The sequence below is a fragment of the Cynocephalus volans genome, chromosome 1 (genome assembly GCF_027409185.1).
Source record: "Cynocephalus volans isolate mCynVol1 chromosome 1, mCynVol1.pri, whole genome shotgun sequence".
Classification (NCBI taxonomy): domain Eukaryota; kingdom Metazoa; phylum Chordata; class Mammalia; order Dermoptera; family Cynocephalidae; genus Cynocephalus; species Cynocephalus volans.
Genome location: NC_084460.1, coordinates 40,550,389 through 40,573,686, shown reverse-complemented (window position 1 = coordinate 40,573,686; position 23,298 = coordinate 40,550,389). Strand labels below are relative to the sequence as shown.

The 23,298-nt window shown below is 45.1% G+C and overlaps 1 protein-coding gene across 1 annotated transcript; it reads right to left on the bottom strand.

Annotated features, from left to right (window-relative positions):
• Positions 1-13,084: 13,084 nt before the first annotated feature.
• On the bottom strand, positions 13,085-23,114 carry PIGT (phosphatidylinositol glycan anchor biosynthesis class T). The gene is made up of 12 exons (XM_063095355.1): positions 22,911-23,114; positions 22,568-22,745; positions 20,172-20,299; positions 19,764-19,864; positions 19,510-19,596; positions 18,875-18,962; positions 18,672-18,769; positions 18,017-18,182; positions 17,095-17,295; positions 14,702-14,867; positions 14,505-14,588; positions 13,085-13,776 (listed from the first exon to the last, which is right to left on the bottom strand). The coding sequence occupies exons 1-12, from the start codon at positions 23,095-23,097 to the stop codon at positions 13,548-13,550; spliced, it is 1,713 nt and encodes a 570-aa protein (XP_062951425.1). The 5' UTR covers positions 23,098-23,114; the 3' UTR covers positions 13,085-13,547.
• Between the last annotated feature and the right edge of the window lie 184 nt (positions 23,115-23,298).

Here is a 23,298-nt window from a genome sequence, read left to right as displayed (position 1 = left end):
GAAAAAGACAAAAAAAAAAAAAAAAAAAAAAAAAAAAATTAATTACCAGCAGCAAACCACCAAAGAGAATAGTAGAATCTCATTCCATAAACTTCAACAAGCAGCAGCAAAACAGAAAGATGGAATATTCTTAGTATTTCTGCATGGGTTCTGACTCTAACTGCTCTGTTCCCAGAAGAGGTGCAGGAAAGAGGAAATAATATAAAAATCCTGAGAATTGTTGTTCCAGTTGGTTGCCTAACATGATCCAAACTTAGTGGCATAAGACAACAATTTTATTATGCTCATGGATTCTGCAGGTCAGGGGTGCAGGTAGGGCACAGCTGGTCAATTCGTTTGCTCCTCATGGCATTGTCTGAGTTCACCCACTGGTACCCATCTGGTGGCTGGGCTGGGCTGAAGGGCCCAGGATGGCTTCACTCACGTGTCTAGGAGCCTTGGCAAGATGGCTAAAAGGCTAAACTCAGCTGGGACTGTTGGCCAGAGTGTCCAGTGTGTGTGTCCTTACCAGCAGAGTGGCCTCAGGGTAGTCTGACATCTTACATGGCAATCAGCATTCCCCAGGGCAAGCATTCCAAAAGAACCAGATGGAAGCAACACGGCCTTTTCTGACCTAGCCTCAGAAATCACGTGGCATCTTTTCTATTGATTGTGATTGAGTCAGCAAGGCCAGCCCAGATGCAAGGGGAGGGGACTTAATCCAATTCTCAATAGAATGAGAGTCAAAGAATTTGCAAAAATGTTTTTAAATGCAGCAGATTAGTTAAAATTTTCCTATATGCAAAATATAGTAATTTCTTTCCAAGAGCTTCCCACCCCCTTCTCACTCAAAAAAATAAAAAAATTCCTATTTTGGCATCAGACTTAGGCTGCGAGTCCAGGGTCACCTCATCTATATCAAGTCCAGACGCAGATAGACTCCATGGGTTCTGTTCCATAGGTAGAGTTCCTCTCCATCTGAAGACCTGTGAACTAAAGAGACAAGTTTTCTGCCTCACATGCTCCCACCCTGCAGTGGCAGTGGGATGGGCACAGGATAGTACTATACGTGCTTCTGTTTTTTGTTTTTGTTTCTTTATTGTAGTAAAACATAATAACATGCTATTTTAAGCATTTTTAAACATACAATTGTGTGGAATTAATTAAATTCACAATTCTGTGTAACCACTACCTCTATTTCCAAAATGTTTCTAGTATCCTAAACATAAACTCTGTATTCGTTAAGCAATAACCTCTCATTATTCCTTCCCTCCTCTCCCTGTTTCTGGTAACCTCTAATTTGTTTCTGTCTCTGATTTTTTTTTTTTCATTTTAATTTATTTTTTCTTAATTGACCCATAATAATTGTATATATTTATGAAGTACAATATGATACTTGGGTGCATTCATACTTTGTGCAATGATCATATCACAGGGTGTTTAGCATATCCATCATCTCAGACATTTGTCACCTCTTTATGTTGGGAACATTTAACATCCTCTCCACTAGCTACTTGAAGTTATACAGTAATTTATAGAGGCTCCTTTTTAAAAAGGGGAAACAGAAAGCTCAGAGCAGTCACTGAGCCATAGCAATTCTGAAAGTGAATTGTGCACGCGTTGCCAGAGGTTCAGTCCTATTGCCTGGGGCTCTTGGCTCCACCCTCTGATTCATCCTTTCTTTTCTCTAAGAAATGGCTTGTGTTTGCAACTGAGTAGCCTTCTTGTCCTGCTTCCTGCCTATTATTTATTAGGGGCCTAAAGGCTTCTTTTCATTTTGTATTGTCTCTGTTGCCTTTAGTCCAAGTTGACAATGCTTTCATGAGTACAGTTCTTCTTAAAAACTTTGTGAGTTTTCTGTGTATCATATTGGTATTCATTCCATTAGGCAAAAGCCACAACCACACATCTCTGAGACAGGCCCCTCTCTACTTTGGGCCCTCTGTGACTCTGCAGAGGGACACAAGACTCTTAAAGCCTTGCTATTTAATAGGAAGGGTCTACAAAACATGCCCTTAAGATGCTTGGAAGGCCCTTTGCCAGGAGCATCTACACATAACCTCTCCATGCAGTTTGGCTTTCTCAGAGCATGGTGGCCTTAGGATAGTTAGACTTCCTACATGTCAGCTTCCTACATGTCAAATCTCAGATGTGGTGAGAAAGAAATCAAAGAGAACACCAATTGGAATAAGTGTAGGACAGGGCAGAGCTGCCCACACTGAGCATGAGCAAGACGAAAGGAAATCACAGAGTAGCTGTGCACCACACTACGTTTGGAAGGAAATAAGGAAAAAAATGTAAAAGGAAAGACTATCAAAGAAAAGAAACAGACGGAAAGAACTCAACTAGGAAGACAATTAATTCAAGAAGAGGAAAAATTCCCAGGAGGGCTTGAGCTTAAAAAACAAACAAAAACTTTAATAAAACAAGATATTAAAAATGAGCGTTCAGGAAACAAATTGAAGATCTAAGCACCACCACTAAAGGACTAGCAAATAAATTAAAAATATCAAGGAAGAAATGAATCAAAGCTAAAAATCAAATTATCAGCATAGAAGAAAGTTTGGAGATAGTAAATAACAGTGGCCAAAAAGTCAAGATTAATTTTAAAAATATTAGTTTATCATGTGTCAGATACTAATTATTGACATTAATTTAAGCATTTTACATATATTAACTACCTTAATGAAGACAATAATTCTATAAGGTAGTATTCGAGAAAGGGTTAACTCAGCAGGCCTGTGTTGGTCAAACCCTGTAGTTCCCAAGAAAGGCCTGTGTTCAGGGTTGACCCTTGACCTGTTCCTGGGAACTGAGCTTTTAGACATTTTTAGGCATTTCTTTAGGAAAAAAGTCACCTCTAAGGGAAAAAAATATTCAGGCTGCTTCATAGCAACACTCACTGGCAGAATTCAGTAGAGTCAAGTTCACAGCTGTTCTGGGGAAAAGAAAATATGACTCAGGATTTTTTACCATGTCAAATTGTCCTTCAAGTGTAAAAGCAATATGCAAAAATTCAGGGAAAACAATATTCGTAAACTGTTTTGGGGTTTTTTTTGTAGAATTGTTTTTGTTTATCTATCTAACAAAATGTTAATGATTTTATCCTGAAGTTACTGATAGTTATTTCATGTGGTGGAACTTCACGATCCCATATTGTATTGCAGCCATTAGCCACATGTGGCTATTAAGCACATGAAATATAGCTAATATGACTTGTGATGCGCTGTGTTAAAACACACCAGATTTCAAAGACTTAATACAAAGAAAAGTAAAATATCTGATCAATTTTTTATTACATGTTGATGACATGTTGAAATGATAATACTGTGGATATACTGCGTTAAAGAAACTACTACTAAATTAATTTTACCTGTTTCCTTTTGCTTTTTAAAATGTAGCTACTAGAAAATTTAGGCTTGCATTGTATTTCTGTTGCATAGCACCATGATAGAATTTGGGGAGAGATTTTGCTTCTTGTTTGTACTATTCAGTATAGCTTAATCTTTTAAAATAAGTATGACTATTCATGTAAAACAATAAACTCATTATTCTAAAATTAAATAAATAAACCAATGGACAAAGAGCTATGTTTTCTCTCCTGCAATGCTGAGACAACTAGCTGGGAGGCTCTGGACAGGAACCAATAATAATAGAATGGAGAATAGCTGTTCTCCCCTGGGGACCATGTTGGCCAACCCACTTGTTATAATGACAGGGACCCTGAGAGGCCCCAAGGGTCGCTTAACAGTCTAAGGTCTCATAAACTTAGGTCTGCAGTAGATGAGGCTGAAGACTGGCATTCCAGATGAGACTCAAGAACTAACTTAGTGTGCTTGCTCAGTAGCCCCCATGAGCCCCTCCAGAACAAGTGGAACCACCTCCAGACAAGGAGTTCAGTTCCTCTGGGCTTGTATCCCTTGACAGGGAGCTTCCTCTGCCAAGAAATAAAAAGCAAGATACTTCACTCAGCCCAGGGAAATCCAGCCCCTTCTCCTTCAGCTGCAAATGTAACTTCCAGCCTTCCACCCCTAGCCCAGAACTCTGAGCCATTGGCAGCATGGAGTTCTGCAACTTCCTTGCCCTCTGTCTCTCCATCTTCATGGTGGGCATGGCCAGCTCGGAAAAGACCCCAGGTGAACTGAAGGGATGGAGAAGAGGAACCCTGACACCCATAGCTTAAGGGAAGGGGTCTGGCTGCAACAGGCCACCTAGTCACTTCCACCTCAGGAGGAGCCCAAGCCTCAGATATGGAAAGGGGCTCACCTGTGGTCACCATCCACTAATTTTTCTTATAAACACAATACATGTTTTTGTTTTAAAAAGACAAACAATACATAATTGTGTGAAGTTAAAAAGTGAGTCCCCTCTTTTGCACAGCCTCAACAATTCTACTGCCCAGAGGAATTTGTTGTTAGAATGCTCATGAGAGAAAATAGATGTCCACACTCCTTTAAAAATGAGGGGCTGACTGGTTAGCTCAGTTGGTTAGAGTGCAGCCTTATAACCCCAAGGTCACAGGTTCAGATCCCTGTATGGGCCAGCCACAAAAAAAGAGACCAAGTTCTCAACTTTGGCTACATGTTGGAGTCATCTGGGGACCTGTGGATACCACCCTCAGTGATTCTGATTTAATTGGTCTGGGGTGAAGCTAGTGTCAGAACATTTTAAATTCCCTAGGTGATTCTAGTATGCCACCAAGGTTGAGTATTGCTTCCAGAAAACAATTCTGATGGAAAGCTTCCAATTCCCTTTCTAAAGTGGCCTCTGCCCTCTTCTAGGATTAGGGTTCTCCCAGTATTTTCAGCATGGCCAGGGTCATAGCATTGAGAATTCACAGAATGGTAAGGTGGAGTTGTGTTGACCCATGTGCTTATTTGTTTGAGGGATGCTGTCCTTATCAAGGAAGATCTACATACCAAAATGGTGTTTGTTCCATCCCATGAAGGGTTACACTGGGCTCCTGAGAGTCCAAGGCTAATGGTTGACGGGTGTGCATGTGTGCACGCATGTTTAATAAATCACTTGGTGTAATAACCACATGCAGATGCAAAGGACTTAAAATAAGTAATTCAGTGAAAGAGATCTGTTTATTTGCTGATTACCCATGAATATTAAAGATTTTGAAATGTAAATAGCTTTTTTATTGTTATAAAAATACATGTTCATTGTTATTCAAATAATACTAAAAATAATTTTTTGAAAATAAAAAGCCCCTGAAATTTTACCACCCAGAGATAACTAATCTAAATATATTGGGGGACAATCTTTAAGCCATTATTCTATGGGTTTATATATATATTTTACATCAATAGGACCATATTACATCTCCTTTTTTGTAATTTGATTTTTTATTTAACAAAATCCATGGACAGCTCTTCACGTTGATGCATATAGATCAACACTATGCATTTTAATGACTGCACAGTAACCTATCAATTTCCTGTTGGTGAACATTTACATTTTTTCATATTTTTGCAATTGTAAACGGGGCTACAACAAAAGTCCTGATTTAGGTTACGAAAGGCAGTAGGATGCAGAGCTTGGGATTTAAATCCCAGGCACCAACTTACACGTTTTATGATTTTTGAAAAATTACCAAACCCCTTGAGCCTCAGTTTCTCATTTTGTGTAGTGGGAACAGCAATACACTCTCCACAGGGTTGTTTAAATAACGCAAAGTATGGCAAATACTCTGGACAGTGCTTGGGAAGAAGAGGTGCTTGGAAAAAATACTAATTCGTTAATAAAAAGAACACATAAATGCCAAACCTTGTTCTACCTTACCCTGAAGCCAAACTCAAGCAAGCAGAGATGTTGCTTGGAGATGTTCCAAACAGTCCCTGCCCTGTGCCAGTTCTCCACAGTGAGGGGCCCCTGCAAAGGCTGCTTCCACCGCTATTTCTACAACTCAATATCCAATGAGTGTGAACACTTTATCTATAGTGGTTGTCAGGACAATGCCAGCCATTTGGAGACCACAGAGATCCATCCGCTGGAGGGTCTGCAACCCCCTGCCCCCGTGAGCGCTCTTATAGAAACAGAAAGAATAACGGTGGCGACGGGATGTTGGACGTGTGAAGGGAGAGCGTTGGTGAGGATGGAGGGAGTCACGTAGTGATGGTGTTACCATGGGATTTGGTGATGACAGTATGGTACCAAGAGGCAGTGGTGATGGTGGTAATGAGGTTGCTGAAGGTGTGGGTAATAATGATGTGGTTGGTTGTGGTGTGCAAGTCAAGACGAAAGTAATATCTGTTACTCTAGTCAGACCTTTTAAAATATGTGGTGGTGGTGGCGGCGGTGGTGGTGGCAGTGAAGATAGCAATATTGCCTTCACGGAGGATGGTCATGTGGACAAAGAAGATGAAAGTGGTCACAGTGGGAGGAGGCAGAGGCGAGGAGGCCCGTGGGATGGTAGGTGTTCAAGGGGGTGGGTGAACAATCCAGCTTGATGGCTCTGGCTCCAGGCCACCAACAGGCCAGCCAAGAAGAGAGCTGACTGTCCCCCCCATTACAGAGACCATGTAAAGAGCAGCAGAAGATGGTGCCTGCACAGTCCTAGACCTTGACTGAAACCTGGCTCTGCCACCATTCCCCCACGAAGCCCTGTTCTGAACCGACCCTGAAACCCTCCGGAACCGACTCAATAAAGCATTCAAAGCTGATGTGCCCGAAGCCTTCCCACAAGGGCCCCCAGGCCTGTCCTGGGAACTTGTTCCAGCTACCTCTGCTCTCAAGGGCAAGAAATGGGTGATCAGACCGGCCTCTTCCTCCCCCCTTCCTCCTTCAGGCCTTCATCATCTGTGCCCCCAGAATAAAGATGAGAACAAAGGACACATGCTCCCCTGTCTCCAGAGGTCCTTGCAGAAGCCAGGGTGAACTTAAATCCAGGAAGTTGTATGTCTGTCCCCAAGCCTGGCCTGCTGCTCTTTCCTACCATATCTTGATGGAGTGTGCAGAGGGAGCGGCAGAAGTTAAGAGGATCCTACTTGGCCAGGTTGGGGCTCTCCTCCCCACCCAGAGTGAGCCTGGAAGAATGAGGATTTTATAATTTTCTTTATTGCTGTAAAATATACATAACAAAATTTACCAATTTAACTAATTTTAAGTGTACAGTTCTGTGGCATTAAGTACATTCAGAACTTTTTCATCTTCCCAAATGGAAACTCTACCCATTAAAGGATGACTTCACAATCCCCCCTCTCCCAGCCTCTGGAAATCATTCTACTTTCTGAGTTTGACACCTCTAGGTATCTTGTATAAATGGAATCATACAGTATTTGTCTTTTTGTGACCGGCTTACTTCACTCAGCATAATGTCTTCACGGTTCATCCAAATTGTAACATGTGTCAGAATTTCATTCCTTTTTAAGGCTGAATAATATGCCATTGTTATATAAGTTTTTGAAGTCCAGAGGGGTCTGCTCTGACCACTGTACCCATCTTCCCCCATAACCCTCTCCTCTCATCCTGCATCTAGTCCAACCACTTCCCCTTACTGAAAGGGAAACTGCTGCCCAAGATCAAACAGCAATTCTAGAAGCCAGAACCAGACTCCCAAACTGTGTCATTTCCATGACACCCCTGTCCCTGGTGGTGTCATTGGTGTCCTTAGGGTGCCCTCCCCACCCCTAAAGCCTTCAGATGCCCTGACATACCCCGTAGTTGGCCAGTGGCCAATCTAGATCATGTGAAGTTACACCAGGAAGAAAATGCTGAGTAGCCAACAATGCCCTATGCTTAAAGTGGGAATCCGAAGTGAATGGAACATACACCTGGGGCTTTATCCAAACTTTGAAATGCTTAAATTAGATGGACATATACATATACAGTCATGCACCACATACTGATGTTTTGGTCAATGATGGACCACATATACAATGGTAGTCCCATAAGATTATTAATACCAATAAACAGTTTAATTGGAAGCTCAGATAGATTTAAGAGGTGGGGCAAGAACTCAGTACCTGCTATGAGCTGAGTCATAGCTAACCATCCTTTCTTCTCTCCCAAAAGAATGAATGAACCCTTCCCCTGGGTTCACTGGATCACCGCACTTAATCCAGCATGTTTTAGGTATGTGTTTATCCACTTCTGCTTCTAGGTTGTGAGTGGGGCAGGGACCATGGTGAATGTATCTTTGGCAAAGAACTTATATAGTAAGTACTTAGCAGGGTGTGCTGTATGAATAATTAGTAAATTAATCTTTAAATGCATGGATTAGGGCCGGCCCGTGGCTCACTCAGGAGAGTGTGGTGCAGATAACACCAAGGCCACAGGTTCGGATCCCTATATAGGGATGGGCAGTTTGCTCACTTGGGAGAGCATGGTGCTGACAACACCAAGTCAAGGGTTAAGATCCCCTTACCGGTCATCTTTTAAAATAAATAAATAAATAAAATGAATGAATGAATGAATGAATGAATGCATGGATTAATAGAATCCAGTAGTCAGTTCTGTGGCTTCTACCTCCAAAATTGATCCCAAACCCAATGGACCTCTCACCACCTCCACTGTTACCTCCCCAGTGTCCTCTTCTTGATGAACCTGTCACCTCCTCGTTGACTTTCCAGTGTCCGTTCTTACCTCCTACAGTCTGTCCTCCACACAGCTGCCGGAGTAACCATTTGCAAATCAAATCAGTTATTGTCAAGGTGCCAGTTTTCTGTTGGATGGTAGGTTCTTTGGTGCTTACTGCATTGAAATATGTACATTAATATGTAAATACAACAATGAAAAGATTCATATTATCTTCTACTTCTTACGAACTTTTTGAAGTACCCTCATAATACATAAAAGACTGCCATGCATGAACCAATGAGGACAGTATACCATAAAGCAAGAATTATTAACCCAATTTCATGCATCAGATGTCCAATAAAAATTATATAAACAAAAATCAATTTGCATTACTCCTTAGCTTCCCATCACACATAGAATAAAAGCTAGAGTCCCTGCCTCCAGGCCCTCCTCCGCCTAGCCCCCGCCGACTTGTCTAAGCTCACCTCCTACCTCTCTTCCCCTCCCTCCCTCCCTCAGCTCCACTTACACAGACTTTCTTGTTTTGTATGTACACTTAGTATTCCCCTGCGCAGGGTCTCTTCCCTCTGACTGCAATGCTCTTCCCTCAGATTTCATGTGATTTTCTCTTTCACTTTATTCAGGTCCCTGATCGTTTGTCACCTCCTCGGAGGTCTTTCATGATCATCCCTCTCATGTTTACCCTGCTTTACTTTCCTTCAAGAACATAGCACTACTTGAAATTACACAATGTATTTATTAATGAACCTATGTGCTTATTGTCTGTCTCCCCTGCTAAACTGTTACATCATGAGGTAGGGATTTCCTTTCTTATTCACTGCTGGGTCTCAAGTCCTAGAATAGTGCTTGGCATATGGTAGACACTAGATAAATATTTGTTAAATGAGTGGATAGATGGGTAAATAATAGATAAGAATGACAGAAAGACAGGCCAGAGGATAAGTGAATAGATAAACAAATTACTGAGTGACTGTACAAGCTGAGATGAAGATATGACCACTGTAGAAGTGGGAATGGTCAGAAAAGGCTTCATGGAAGGAGATCTAGCTCAGGGACAAAATCACAGAGGCATTAAAGGGAACACAACAAGCTGAGGCAGGGAAGCTGGAAAGCGCAGGGCAATCTGCTGTGAGGAGGCCCCGCCCGTTCCTCCCTCCCCCAGGCTCCTTGCTCAAGGCAGGGGCTCCACCTCTCCACGCAGTCCTCAGTGCCTCGGCAACCATCCGTGTCCCACACAGGTGGAGAAGTATGAGGCCAGGCCACCTCCCCAGATCCTGTTTATTGAGTGTGGGAAAGGGTCAGGCTCTGGGTGCTCTGCTACTGCCCCCTGAGCCTTCTGTCTAAGAGCACCCCCAGGGGGCAGCTGTTGCCAAGCCTGCCTGACCCTCAAGCCAGTACTCTCTCCAAGGCTCCTGTATTAGTCCATCTGTGTTGCTTATAACAGAATACACAGAACTGGGTGATTTATAAAGAAAACGAAATTTATTGCTTATGGTTTCTGAGGCTGGGAAGCCCAAAGTCCATCTGGTGGTAGTGACAGTGACCCAGGGGTCTCACATTACAAGATGGTGGAAGCAGAGAGAGAAAGAGACAGACTCTCCTCTTCTTTTAAAGCCCTCAGAACCACGCCCCTGACCACCATTTTTAATCCATTTGCTACGCATGGTCCTACAATCTAATCACCACTTTAAGGCTCCACCTTTCCTTTTTTTTAAAAAAAAGATAACTGGTAAGGGGATCTTAACCCTTGACTTGGTGTTGTCAGCACCACACTCTCCCAAATGAGCTAACTGGCCATCCCTACATAGGGTCCTGAACCCTTGACCTATGGTGTTATCAGCACCATACTCTCCAAAGTGAACCACAGGCTGCCCTTGGCTCCACCTTTCAGTTACCATAATAGGATTTCCCACCCTCTTAACAGTCACAGTGGGGGCTAAGTTTCTAATACATAAAACTTGGGAGCACAATTCAAGCTTCAATGAGTTTTGGGGGGACATTATTCAATCCACTACACCTCCTTCAGACAGGATAAGCCTCCTAACTCAGGAAGTTTCTATCCATTCCTCTTGGTCTAGCCAGTAGCTGGGGACAGTTACAGCCGTGTGAGTGGAGAGCCCACCCCCACAATGCCCACCGGGGCTGACCGACTTGACCTTCAGTAACTTTGGCCCTTTTTTTCCAGAGGCAATGCCTTGTGCCAATCCTTCTGAAGAAGGCCATAGCCAGGCTTACATCTTGAGAAGGCCTAAACAAGCATAAATGAAACGCCCTAGCCCTGCGTGCAGAGATAAGGGAAGGTTGTCCTAGTGCTGGCACAGCAACAACTTCAAAGCTCAGAACCTAGATGTTTGGGTGACCTGGCTTGCTTAGCAGCAAAATTACTGCGTTGTATTTGTACACTTCTTCACTTATTCATTCACCAATTATTGGAATGCAAACTACACACAAGGCACTGTTCTAGACACTGCAGCTACAAAAGACAAAAACCCTTGCCCTCGTGGAGCTTATATTTTAGTGAGGTGGAGTAATTAGTAAGTAAAACACACAGTATGTTAGATGGTAGTAGGAGCTATAGACGAAAACAAAACAGGAAAGGCACTAGCTTGTGGCTAGGGTGGCGATTTGAAATACGACATGGCCAGGGGAGACCTTGTTGATAACTTGATAGTGGGGGTGGGAATGGGGGTCAGATTCTGCATTTATTTAGAGGATAGAGTGCAAACAGGGTGTGGGATTTGATGGTGGGGTGCATACAAGGTGTGGGAGAGAAGAACCAAAAATGACTCAATGGTTTTTGGCCTGGGCAACTAGAAAGATATGAGCTGCCATTAACAGAGATGAGGTGACTTGAATGAGCCTGTTTGGGGTGGGGGTGGAGAATACCAGAAGCTCAATTTTGGAGATGTTAAAACTGAGATGCCTTTAGACATCCAAGTGGGGATGGCAAGTAGGCAGTTGGCTAAATGAATCCAGAATCCAGAGAGGACGTCTAGACTAGAGATATGCAGGTGTCATCAGCACATGGATTACATAGGTCGTTTCTAGAAACTGTCTTGGCTGGGGGTACAAAAGACAGCCAGGCCACACTTGGTGCTCTTTTGACTTGGCAGACATCCCACTCTATGCAGGCTGACAAGACCAAGACCACTTAACTTTGGATATTCACCTACCTGCATTCTTACTTATTTAAAGCCTGCTTATTTACTGCTTTGGAAGTAAACTCAAGTAAAAGCATCTTAACCAAGTTGCTTTTTGCCCATGGTCTTGATTAGCCCACCACATTTCCTTCCTTATACACACACAAATGCATACGCATCACTTGTATGTTCTAGGGACTTGGAAACCCTCTGAGGCATCCTAAACAGCCCATCTACGTTGGCTGTACAGACACCACCAATACTACCGTGTTAGACTGCTGTGCTGTGCTCATACTTGTGGAGCTTCTACAGTGCTCCTTGCCCCATCCGTACCCTGGATCCCAAATCCCAAGCCAGAATAGCCCATACCCATTCACACATTTACCATCTGCTGATTGAACACTTACAATCTGTCCTAAACTGGGTCAGGTCCCAATAAAAGACAGCCCCTGTGCCTCCAGGAAAGCACATAATCTAACAGAAGTAAAAGGAAAACTGCAGACAGGTGATATGGAACACGTAAAGGTAAATCCAAAGAGCTGTGGGAACAGAGGGGAGGGGCACCTATAGCAGCCTGGCTTGTCAGGGGAAACTTCCTGGAGGAAGCAACATGTGTTTTTTGGGGGGGAGCAGCTGGCTGGCAAGGGGATCAAAACCCTTGACTTTGGTGTTAACACCGTGCTCACATCTGGTTTTGTAAGTAAGAGTGAACCAGGCAGTTGACGGGTTGCATTCTAGGCCAAACCAGTGACAGGAGAACTGAGTGGGGTGGGGGGTGGAGGAGAACTTCAAGTAACTTACATAATTGATGACAAGTGTGCCAGAGGAAAAGACAGAAGATAGCGGTGGGGGAGGCATCTGCCTAAGGACTTTCTTTACAGGAATGCAGGTTTATACAACAAGCGGAGGTGGGCAGAAGCGAGCTTTAGTCCAATGGGCCTGGCTTCAAACCTGTGGGTGGTGTAAGAACCACTTGCAGCACAAGCTCCTGAGGGTCCTGGGCTGGGCTAGACATAGACCAACTGAATTAGTAGGATCAGGATCCCAGGAATCTGTATTATTTTCACAATCGCCCAGGGATTCTAAGGCACACTGTGGTTAGAGAACATGGAGCTCTGCCTCTCCACTCTACCCTTGGTGATGGGGAATGGTACCCAGAGCCCCCAAAAGGCAGGATGATTCATTTTCATGGTCTTGGATTATGCTTACACAAACACTCCCAGCCAATCCCAGGGAGTTCTGGGAATTACAATCAGATGAAAATGGGGGAGGAGGGGAGGAGGAGATAAGGAGAAGGGATTTCTGGCAGGGATGGGAGGAGGCAGGGGCAGTTTTTCTGCAGGGGAGATTGTATTAAGGCACCCAGCAAATAAGCTCAAGTCCCCAACTTTTCCCAGGCCTCAAAGACAGGAGGCAAAGAATGAAGGAAGCAGCCATTTTTTATTCCACAACAGTAAATTCCATCTACCACACAGTGACACAAACTCTTCAGCACTCCCTGTTCCCTAGGCCAATGCTATCCAACAGAACTTTCTGCAATGATGGAAGCATTTTGCTGAGCTGTCCAAATACAGTATATACACTTTTGGTTATTGAGACTTCAAATGGGTTACTACAGCTGAGGAAATGAATTGTTAATTTAAATTAATTTAAATTCAAATGCCACATTTGGCTCATGACTGCTGTACTAGACAGCACAGCTCTAAGCCCTGGCCTGGTCCAGGGGCAGTTTGGTTCAAAAACCAACTCTGGGGAGAACAAGTGGCAGAAAGCACCCTTGGGGTCACCACCACCCCTCCCCAGAGAGAAATAGCAGCTGCAGCTGCTGCTGCTGAAGAAGACGAGTATCAGAGCGGAGGGACCCCATGGGGACGCTGGATAAGGTTAGCCAGCCACTTGGCCAAACCGCCTGGCCAGGCCACCTGTGCGGGGCTCCTCGATGTGGAAGGTTCGGGTGAGGAGATTGTAGAAGGAGCCATAGCACACAGCCACCACAGTGCACGTGAGGCAGATGACATTGTAGGGCATGCTGAAGTCTGGTGTCGGCAGGTTCACCAGCAGCGGCTCTGTGTAGAGTCGCACAAAGTAGCTAGAGCCATCGGAGACTGGGAACCTGGGAATTAGAGAAGGAGTGGTGAAACAGGGCTGGCTGGCTGCTCCTCCCCTACTTACCCCTGTCCTCATTCTTGGGCTGCACTAGGCCAGTGCTACACAGTGAGGGTCTTCGAAGTTTTCTTAGCCTCAAAACCTTTCAACAGAAGGCAACTTATATGAAAAAGTACAATACACACACCTGATAAAAGGAGAGCGGCCTCGTGTTAAAGTGAAGGAAAGGGACCCTGTCTTTGCGTAGCTGCCTCTTTCTTAGCTCCGTCTCAGCTAAATGCCACCTCCTCAAAGAAGCTTTCCTAGATATCCCACTAGATTACGCCTACCACTACCACCATCCCATTACTCTCTAGAACAGAATCTCCCCTCTAGACTGTAAGCATAGCGAGGGCAGGAACAAGTCTGTTTTGTTTACTGTTGTACATCTGGTGCTCTCTGAAGAACCTGCCATTAGATGACTGCTGAATTAAATATTTGTTAAGAGAATCAATGAATAAATGTAGGTTATAAGTAGTGTTATTCTCATCTATTTGTTCTTCTAGAAGCACTTTAGAATAATTTTATAAAGTCTTTACAAATATCACAGACCACTAGGATTTTTATTAGGATTGAGTTAAATCTACACATTGAGTTAACATCTACCCCAACCTACCCTGCAGGAGCCTGATCATCTGAGTGAATGCCCAGCAGGCAGCTGAGGATGTAATACTGGAAGGGTGTGGTCACACTTACAGGGTGTTGAAGAGGGGGGTCTCTTCCCAATCCACTGGTTTGGCTGCTACCATGCTAGGTACCAGGGCACTGAGGACAGACGGGCTGCAGAGAAGCAGACAGACGACTCCTGTTCCTAACTGGCTCCACCTCCATGGGAAAGTGGCAGAGAGGGTTGGTGGGAGGGTGGGGGGGCAGCCTATAGGATTGGAGCCCACCTGACATAAAAACCGTGGTTGGGGTCCGGGGTGTACTCAGTCCACCTGAGCAGTGCCCGCTCAAACTGGATGGAGACCTTGGTGACCGAACTGGCCGGCAGCTGAATCAGCATCTCCAGGAGGTGGGGCTGCAGCCGGTCCTGGGCAGGCTGGTAGTGGATGTAACCTGGAGACAGGCAAGGGTCACCATGCCTCTTTTCTGTGGTCAGACTACCTACATCTCCTGTCCCTACCTCTTTCCTGGGGCCTCAATCTGGGTGCCTAGAATGTGAAGTCTCAAGTCACAGAAGCCAGGCAGGATAGGGAAGGAAGCATCTTTTTTTTTTTTTTTTTTTTTAAAAGATGACCGGTAAGGGGATCTTAACCCTTGGCTTGGTGTTGTCAGCACCACGCTCAGCCAGTGAGCCATGGGCCGGCCCTACCGGTCATCTTTTTTTTTAAAAAAAAGAAAAGAGAGAGAGGGGCTGTCAAGAGTGCTGCAGACCACTAATTAATCTTCGCATCACTAAAACTGGAGCATTAGACACCAAGTGCCTGGTGTGATGCAGGAGGAAGTTCACAGAACCACCTGGGAATTTTTCTTGCCAAAATATGGGACATGAATCTAATCAAGTTTCTAAATCTAACCATCCATACACAAGAAATATAGGGGATGGAGGAACATGTTAAACACAGCACAAGGACAAATACAGAATGCAGAATGTCCTATATGATAAATGACCCAGTTTCTCCAAACAGCACGTTTATAAAGAAAAGCATGGGAACTGTTATGGATTAAAAGACTTAAGAGTACCACACCAAATGCAAGATGTTTATAAATAAGAGAAAGTGGGCAGCACGGTGAGTGAGTACATAGAAACTCTATACTTTTTGCTCAATTTTTCTGTAGACCTAAAACTGCTCTGAAAAATAAAGTCTATTTGTGAGGACTCTGTTTAGATCCCAATTCAAACAAACCAATTACAAAAAGTTATTTTTAAGACCATGGAGGAAACAGGAATAATAATGATATGGTTATATATTTTTTAAGTCCTTTTTCTGTTAGAAACATACATTAAAGTACATAAATGTGAAGTGATACAATGTCTAAGATTTGCTTTAACATACTCCAGCAGAAAAATAACCAATTAAAGAGAGGGAGATGAACAAAAATGACAAGAAGTTGGTGACTACTGGAGCTGCGTGATGGTTATATGGGAGTCTGTTGTACTATTCCATTTGTTGATGTGTATAAAATTTTCCAAAAAGGCAAGTATCCAAAACAAAACAGAAAAACCTAGAGAATATGGTATTATAATACCAACGGTACCAGCTAGCCCTTGCTCCCAAAAAAGATAAGCCTACAGAATACATAGGTACGATATTGTTTTGTTTTTTCTTTCAGTGGCAGGCTGGTACGGGGATCCAACCCTTGATCTTGGTGTTATAGTACTGTGCTCTCACCATGTGAACTAACCTAACTGGCTAGCCCTCTCCCACCACCTTTTTTTTTTTGGTAGGGTGTTTGAAACAGATTTTGAAGGTGGTAGAAATAATGGTGCTGAAAATAAGTAAAACTATAACTATAGGTTTGAAAATATGGGAAACAACAGAGGTATTTAAAGAAGATTAAGTTTGTCTGTTTGAGATGTAACATAACCTTTTTCGAAGAAGTCTTTTCCTTTGTTATTAGTCTGTCCCCACACCAAAGAAAAACAAGTGCTTCAGTGCTATGCCTGGCACCTAAGAGAAAGCACTCAGTAAGTATTAACTTCTCCTTAGAAAAATAATACAAATAGGGATGGCCGGTTAGCTCACTTGGGAGAGCGTGGTGCTGACAATACCAAGTCAAGGGTTAACATCCCCTTACCGGTCACCTTAAAAAAAAAAAAAAAAAGAAAGAAAGAAATCTTAAAAACTATATACTTTAAAAAACAAAAACAAAAACAAGAATTAAAAAAAGAAATAAAAAGCAAAAACGCCCCCCAAAATAAAAAAACTATATACTTTTACCCCTACCGAGGAAGCAAAGAGCCATCTACCCCAGCTCTGCTACCTTCTTAGCTTCCAAAACCCTGTTTCTCGTATCAGCTCTTTCTCTACCTTAAAGAGTCAATGAATCATCATAAAACACAAGGTTCCACAAGGTTCCTGAGAAAGAAAGTAAGTGAAAGGGATAAGGAAGCCACTGTCCTCAGTATTATATTTTGATTTTCTTTTGCGTTATAAATTATTACTAAAACTAGAACAGTGAGGCTCTCTGTTCCATTTTTCACACTATTCCTAACCCTTTATGTTTGTGTTGTTTTTCAGAAGTACTTCTGGAATTACCCTAGCAAATGAGAGTTTGGGGAACCCAGAGAGAATGAGCCAGCGTGGGCTGGAGGGGCCTGGTTTGGGACTTGGCTCCTCACTTGGTTTGTTTTCCTTGCCCTTGGAGGTGATGGTGAGGGTGTGCACATATAGCCGCAGGTACCAGGGCACGGTGTCCAGCAGCAGCACGGGGAAGGCCCGGTACGGGTGGGTATTGTACAGCAGCGTGCTCAGCTCCCCTTTCTGCAGCCCATAGCCACTCACGTACCGCTGGGAGTGTAGGAAGGGCACTGGTGGGGCTTCTGTGTAGAGGAAAGTCAACAGTTAATAGTTCCTAAAGGCAAGAGTCACTCCCCACCCCAACTCCCCAGCCCATGTTCAGAGTCCCAAGCTAATGAGTAGATGGGGAAAAGTCTTGCCATTAGGACTGAGAAACCTGGGCCCTGGAATCATCTGTGTCTTCTCCAGCCCACAAGAAATGATGATAATAGCATTACTATTACTTACTAAGTGCTTTATGCACAGAACAACGTGCCTCTTTCCAACCCAAACCAGGTACTCTTAGGATATTCTGCCTTCTCCCTTAGTAACAACAAACACAATACTAATTCATTAACTGATACTTGCCTCAACTAGTAGACACTGCATTTCCTGAATGCAACATCCTCTGTCTTTTCACCACTCTATGCATGGCACAAAGTACGAATTCAAAAACATTTGTTGACTAAATGCATGCATGAACAAACTCCATTGTTTACATTAATTCTCTCATCCAATCCACTAGGTATTACTGTCCCTGCTTTTCAGATGTGAACACTAAGGCTCAGAGGGGTTAGGAACCTGCCTAAAGTCACAGAGCTTGGAAGAGGTTGATTCAGAACCAGGAACGTGTGACTCCAGAGATCTGGGTCTAAACACACGCTATGATCCTTCAGTGAGAACATGGACTGTTGGTGCCCCGCCAAGAGTAGAAATCTCTGTAACCTGTTGAGACCCTGGCAGTCTGCTCATTCACCCACTCACCATTCTCTGGGGGTCTCTTCCACTTCAGCTGGAGGTTGAGGTTGCGGGAGTTGTTTATCATGGCTGTGTCAAGCAAATCATAGACAGCATAGGTCTTCCGGGTGCCCAGAATGATGTCCTGATATGTGGTGGTAGGGGGTGGGTTCACCTCCAATGTCTCATTGTCCTGGGGACACAAGGGCAGGGCTGAGAAGCAAGCAGAGGGGTAGGCTGGCCTTGGGGAACAGGGGTGTGTGTGTGTGTGTGTGTGTGTGTGTGTGTGTGTGTGTGTGTGTGTGTGTGTGTGTGTGTGTGTGTGTGTGTGTGTGTGTGTGTGTGTGTGTGTGTGTGTGTGTGTGTGTGTGTGTGTGTGTGTGTGTGTGTGTGTGTGTGTGTGTGTGGTGTGTGACTTTGTGTGTGTGTGGTGTGTGACTTTGTGTGTGTGTGTGTGTGTGTGTGTGTGTGTGTGTGTGTGTGTGTGTGTGTGTGTGTGTGTGTGTGTGTGTGTGTGTGTGTGTGTGTGTGTGTGTGTGTGTGTGTGTGTGTGTGTGTGGTGTGTGACTTTGTGTGTGTGTGGTGTGTGACTTTGTGTGTGTGTGTGTGTGTGTGTGTGTGTGTGTGTGTGTGTGTGTGTGTGTGTGTGTGTGTGTGTGTGTGTGGTGTGTGACTTTGGTACCTGGTTGTAGTTGGTGATGTCCACATAGACTCGGCTCTCTGAAGCCAGGGGGCAGGGCTCTGTGAGGGTTCGGGAGAACATCCGGAAGAGGGACCAGTCTGAGGAGCAGAGAGCAGGGTTGAGCAGGTGCCAGGGTTAGGCCTGGTCCACACAGATCAGGGGGTTGGGTGGGAGGGTAGAGATGAGTTGCCGAGGTAGCTTACCTTTCTTCCCTTGCCCTGTGATGAAGGCATCAAATACAACAGAAAGGGTCTGCCTCAGCTCCCAGGAGATGCTGGTACAGTGGGCATTCTACCACAAGGGCCAGAAGTCAGCAGTGAGGGGGCATCCCCAGCACACAGCCTGAAGGACTCCTACTTGGACTCAATCCCTCATCTATATATCATCATAACCATCGATTTGCTACCACTCACTACTGAGCACTTGGCCCTGTGCCAGACATTGTGCTGACAGCTTTACATGCATCAGTTTGATGAACCATCACAACCACCTTAGGAGCTGATTCTACTATTATTCTCATATGACATATGAGGAAACCAGGTGCAGGGAAATTAAATGATTCACTCAAGGTCATGCCAGCTGGCCAGCAACTGAGCTAGCAGTTCCACCCACAGAGCTATTGTTCTTAACCACTATGTTCCACGACAAAAATTTATTGAGCACTTGCCAGGCAACTACACTCAGCTTCCTTGATGCACGGCCAATGCCCTGAATAATCATCTTCCACATCTTTCACTTAGTACTCACTCGGCCTGTGCCAGACAATGAGCTACGTGCTTCACCTGCATCTTCTCTCAGGGCCCCTGCATGGCACCCACTCCTAATCCGCATGACTTACTCCGCAAACAGGGCGGATATGCACTGCCTGGGAGTGGTAGCTGGTGTGGAACAAGCGATCTGCTTTCAGCAGCACAGAGAGGCCTGCCTAGAGGAGGTGGGAAGAGATGAAAGGTCAGTGCCCTGCATGGAGCACCTGACATAGGGCACAGGTTCTCTGTAAACGTACCCTGGTTGCCAGGCTGTGAAGAAGCATCCGCCAACTATGTCCCCTCTCTGGTGCGCCCACCCACTCTCAGACCACTCCAGCCTCACCTTGGAACTACAGGGCAAGAGCTTCTTCCATGGGGTGAGGTTCTCAGTGCAGACAACTTCCCGCGGCAGCACAGCATAGCGCAGGAAGTAGTGATCAGTGTCTAAGGAGACAGATGTCTGTCTGGGGTGGGCCTTGGGGCCCCACCCCTCAGGACTCACACTCCAGAGATGAGGATGACCCCTTCTGCTCCCCACACCACTCTCTAGCACAACCGCCCTAACTGTCCCAGCTGGGGTTGGGACTCCCTCTTCCCCTTGGGAGAAGACAATGCAGAAGCAGCACAGTCTCTGGGGGCCTGTACACCCAGGGGACCTAGAATCTAGCCCAGGCTGAGGAAGGAGGAAAGGAGGCAAAGGTTTGGGCAGGAGGTAACAGAAAGAAGGAAAGGGCCACAGGGACTATCTCACCATTGGCCAGCCCCAAGGGTTTGAAGGAGGCAGTGGGAGTGACCGTGTTGGTGGAGTCGATGAAGTTGAGAGAGGCACAGAAGATCCCTGAGAGGACGTTACTGAGCTCCTTCCAAGATTTATCCACACTGGATGGAGACACAAACCCACTTACTACCTTGGGGCCGCCTCTGCTCCCTCCCTCGAAGCCCACAGCTAGCTGCCAAACCCATGATAGGAGGAAGCTATATTCTTAACCATTAGAAAGGCCAGTTGATGGAGTTGGAATGACATCACTGCCCCTATTCAGCCCCTTCCTGGGTCTCACCCTACGTAGGCCCTTCTTTAACACTCTCCTCTGGACATCCCTGTATCCCCATAGGTTTTTGCTCAGGTAAGTCTTCTTGCCTGGGAATGCCCTGCTCACTCCTCTCTGCCCACCTTCAAGGTCCAGCCCCAGTCCTGGTCCCCACCTCCAGGAAACCTTTCCTGCCTTCCTCAATCACAGCCTCCTCTGTGCTGCTGTTCTGACTATCCAACCCCTTCCGTAGGATCTCCTGGGAGATGGCTAAGTGGTGGCAGCATCTTGTCCTAAGCACCTTTTCTCCCCAACTAGGCTGTGAACAACTTGAGGACAAGGACTAAGTCTGGGTCATCTATGTACTTCCCACAACACCATGGAAAGTACCCCATACCTTGGAGCTGAGATCAGCACATTGATCCTTCCTGAATTTGCTCAGCTGGGCAAAGCAACACTCTCTATCTTGTGAATACCCTGGGCATGAAGGTAAGTCCTGGTTTTACCCTCAAGGCAGGAAGTATTATATTCAAAAAAGCAAACTGAACAAGGAAAAACATCCATACTAGTACCTCACAAAAACAGCAAATTAAACTATGTGTTCTTTTCTGACAGAAATATTAAGAGATTTGCTCTCTATATTAATAGCAAAAAGCTTAAAACCTAATAATCCCTAGAATTCTTAACATCGGCTCCATATTATAGACAATTAGGGGCTGAAAGGAGGCAGTGACAGTAGAGCAGAAAGAAAAAAGGCAAGGGAGCCAGAGTTCAGGCAAGGGAAAAAGCCTTGGCATGTTTGGGGAGTCACTGCTTGCTCCTCATTTGATACCACCTTAGTGTTGTCCTGCAGTTTTGATAATCCTCTGTTCACAGCTTTTCAGTTGCTCCAATCTTTAAGCCTCAAATAAAGGTCGCAAACTCGAGGCTTGAAAGCTCTACCCAAAAGGGCCGACCCACGGCTCACTCCGGAGAGTGTGGTGCTGATAACACCAAGGCCATGGGTTCAGATCCCTATATAAGGATAGCCGGTTAGCTTACTTCGGAGAGCATGGTGCTGACAACACCAAGTCAAGGGTTAAGATCAGCTTACCAGTCATCTTTTTTTAAAAAAAAAAAAAAAAAAAAAAAAGAAAGAAAGAAAGCTCTACCCAAACCATAACTGTGCTTTATTTGATGTGCACAACACTGACTCACATAGCATTTAAAACATTTTTAAGTTACTTGCTTATATTTAAACTTGTCAATTTCCACATTAAATTCCAAATTTCTGGTATTCTTGAAAAATGGGAGTCTGACCACATTAGGCCTCAATTCTCACATGGCAATAATCCATACAAGCTGAGTGGATTATCCATGCTGAGTGACAGCTGTCCTCTAGATTGTCACACAAGCTCTCTAGTCTGTCACAGTCCCTACCACTCCCTATTACTGCCCTGAAATTTGTTATCATACTTTCACTATTGATTTCTTATAGTGGAATTAAGAGAAAAATTAGATATAGTTCTCATTCCTGTACCTCTATTAATGTTTTTACATCTTTACTCATTGATGTTACCTGTGTGGCCCACATAAACTTAAGTTTGCAACCATTGCATAGAAAGGTTCTACTCTAAATAGGATAGCCACAGAAGCCACTGGGAAATAGTTTTTTGTCGTCCAAGAGCAGTAACTAGATCTGTCCTTCTCCCAAACAAAACCAATTCCTTTAATACAGAGATCTAGCATACTGTAGGCCAATTCTAGCCCACAGATATGTTTTGTTTGGACTTCACAGTATTTATTTATTTTAAATATGAATGAATGCCTTTTAAAAAGTTATCCAGTTTGCCAGCTTTCTATTACTTTACATCTAAATAAGCGTCAATCATTTGTTATTCCCCTCTGTAGGGATATGCATGTGCTACTTCAGGTCTGGAAGTATAAGGAGAAGGAAGTTTATTCAGGAAAGTAAAGAATGCCACTCTGTGGCAATATTTCTTACTTCCAACGCCAGCTGTAACCCCGTAAAATCGCTGCCTCCTGGAAATGCTCACCCCAAGGTCAGTGGCCAGATGAAACACCTTCCCCTGCCACACTCCCTCCATGGCCTGCAGCAGGACCCAAGGTGGGCACTCACTCAGTGACAGTGTCTTGGAACCAGACCCAGAGCTCTGCACCCGATGGGGCCTGCAAGAAGGGTGGCCCCCAGTATCGGGTCCTCCAAAAACCTTGCGTGAATGACAGATGCAGTTCCCGCAGAGAATACTTGGAGATCAACTGCCCCAGGGCTTTGGGGAAGAGCCTGTAATGAGACACTGGGGAAGAGGAAACAGGTGAGTAATAATCCCCACCTCTTCGGGACCCACACCCAGGGTCCAGAATCTCATCAGGGTATCAGGCCCCGCCCCTAAGGCTTGCCTCCACCCCAACCCCGGCAGGTGCCACAGAAATTATTCTCCGGTCAGATCTCGCCTTCTCACCTCCTTCTCTTTGCAGCTCCGAATCCCAACGCGTGCGGAACTGGAATGTGGCGGCTACGTCCCCAGAAGGAAGCGGGGTGATGACGAGCTCCTCCCTCAGGCTGTCGCGTGGGGGTTCCGCATGGCCCCAGCTGCCTGGCCCCAGGAGTACCAGCAACAGTACAGCGAGGTGCACAGGTGCCGCCATGCCCGTGGCTGCTTCCGCCTCCCGGCGGCGCCCGCCCCCACGAAAGGCCGGCATCCAATAGGAAGAGCGTGTGAAAAGTGACTTCCGGTGCCGCCCCGGAAGCCGGGGTGCAGTTACCGGAGGGACCGTCTGGACCCGCCGTGGCAATTCTCTTCAGGGCCGGTGGGTGTAGGGGGGAGCCGAGCGGATACGAAAGGGAGT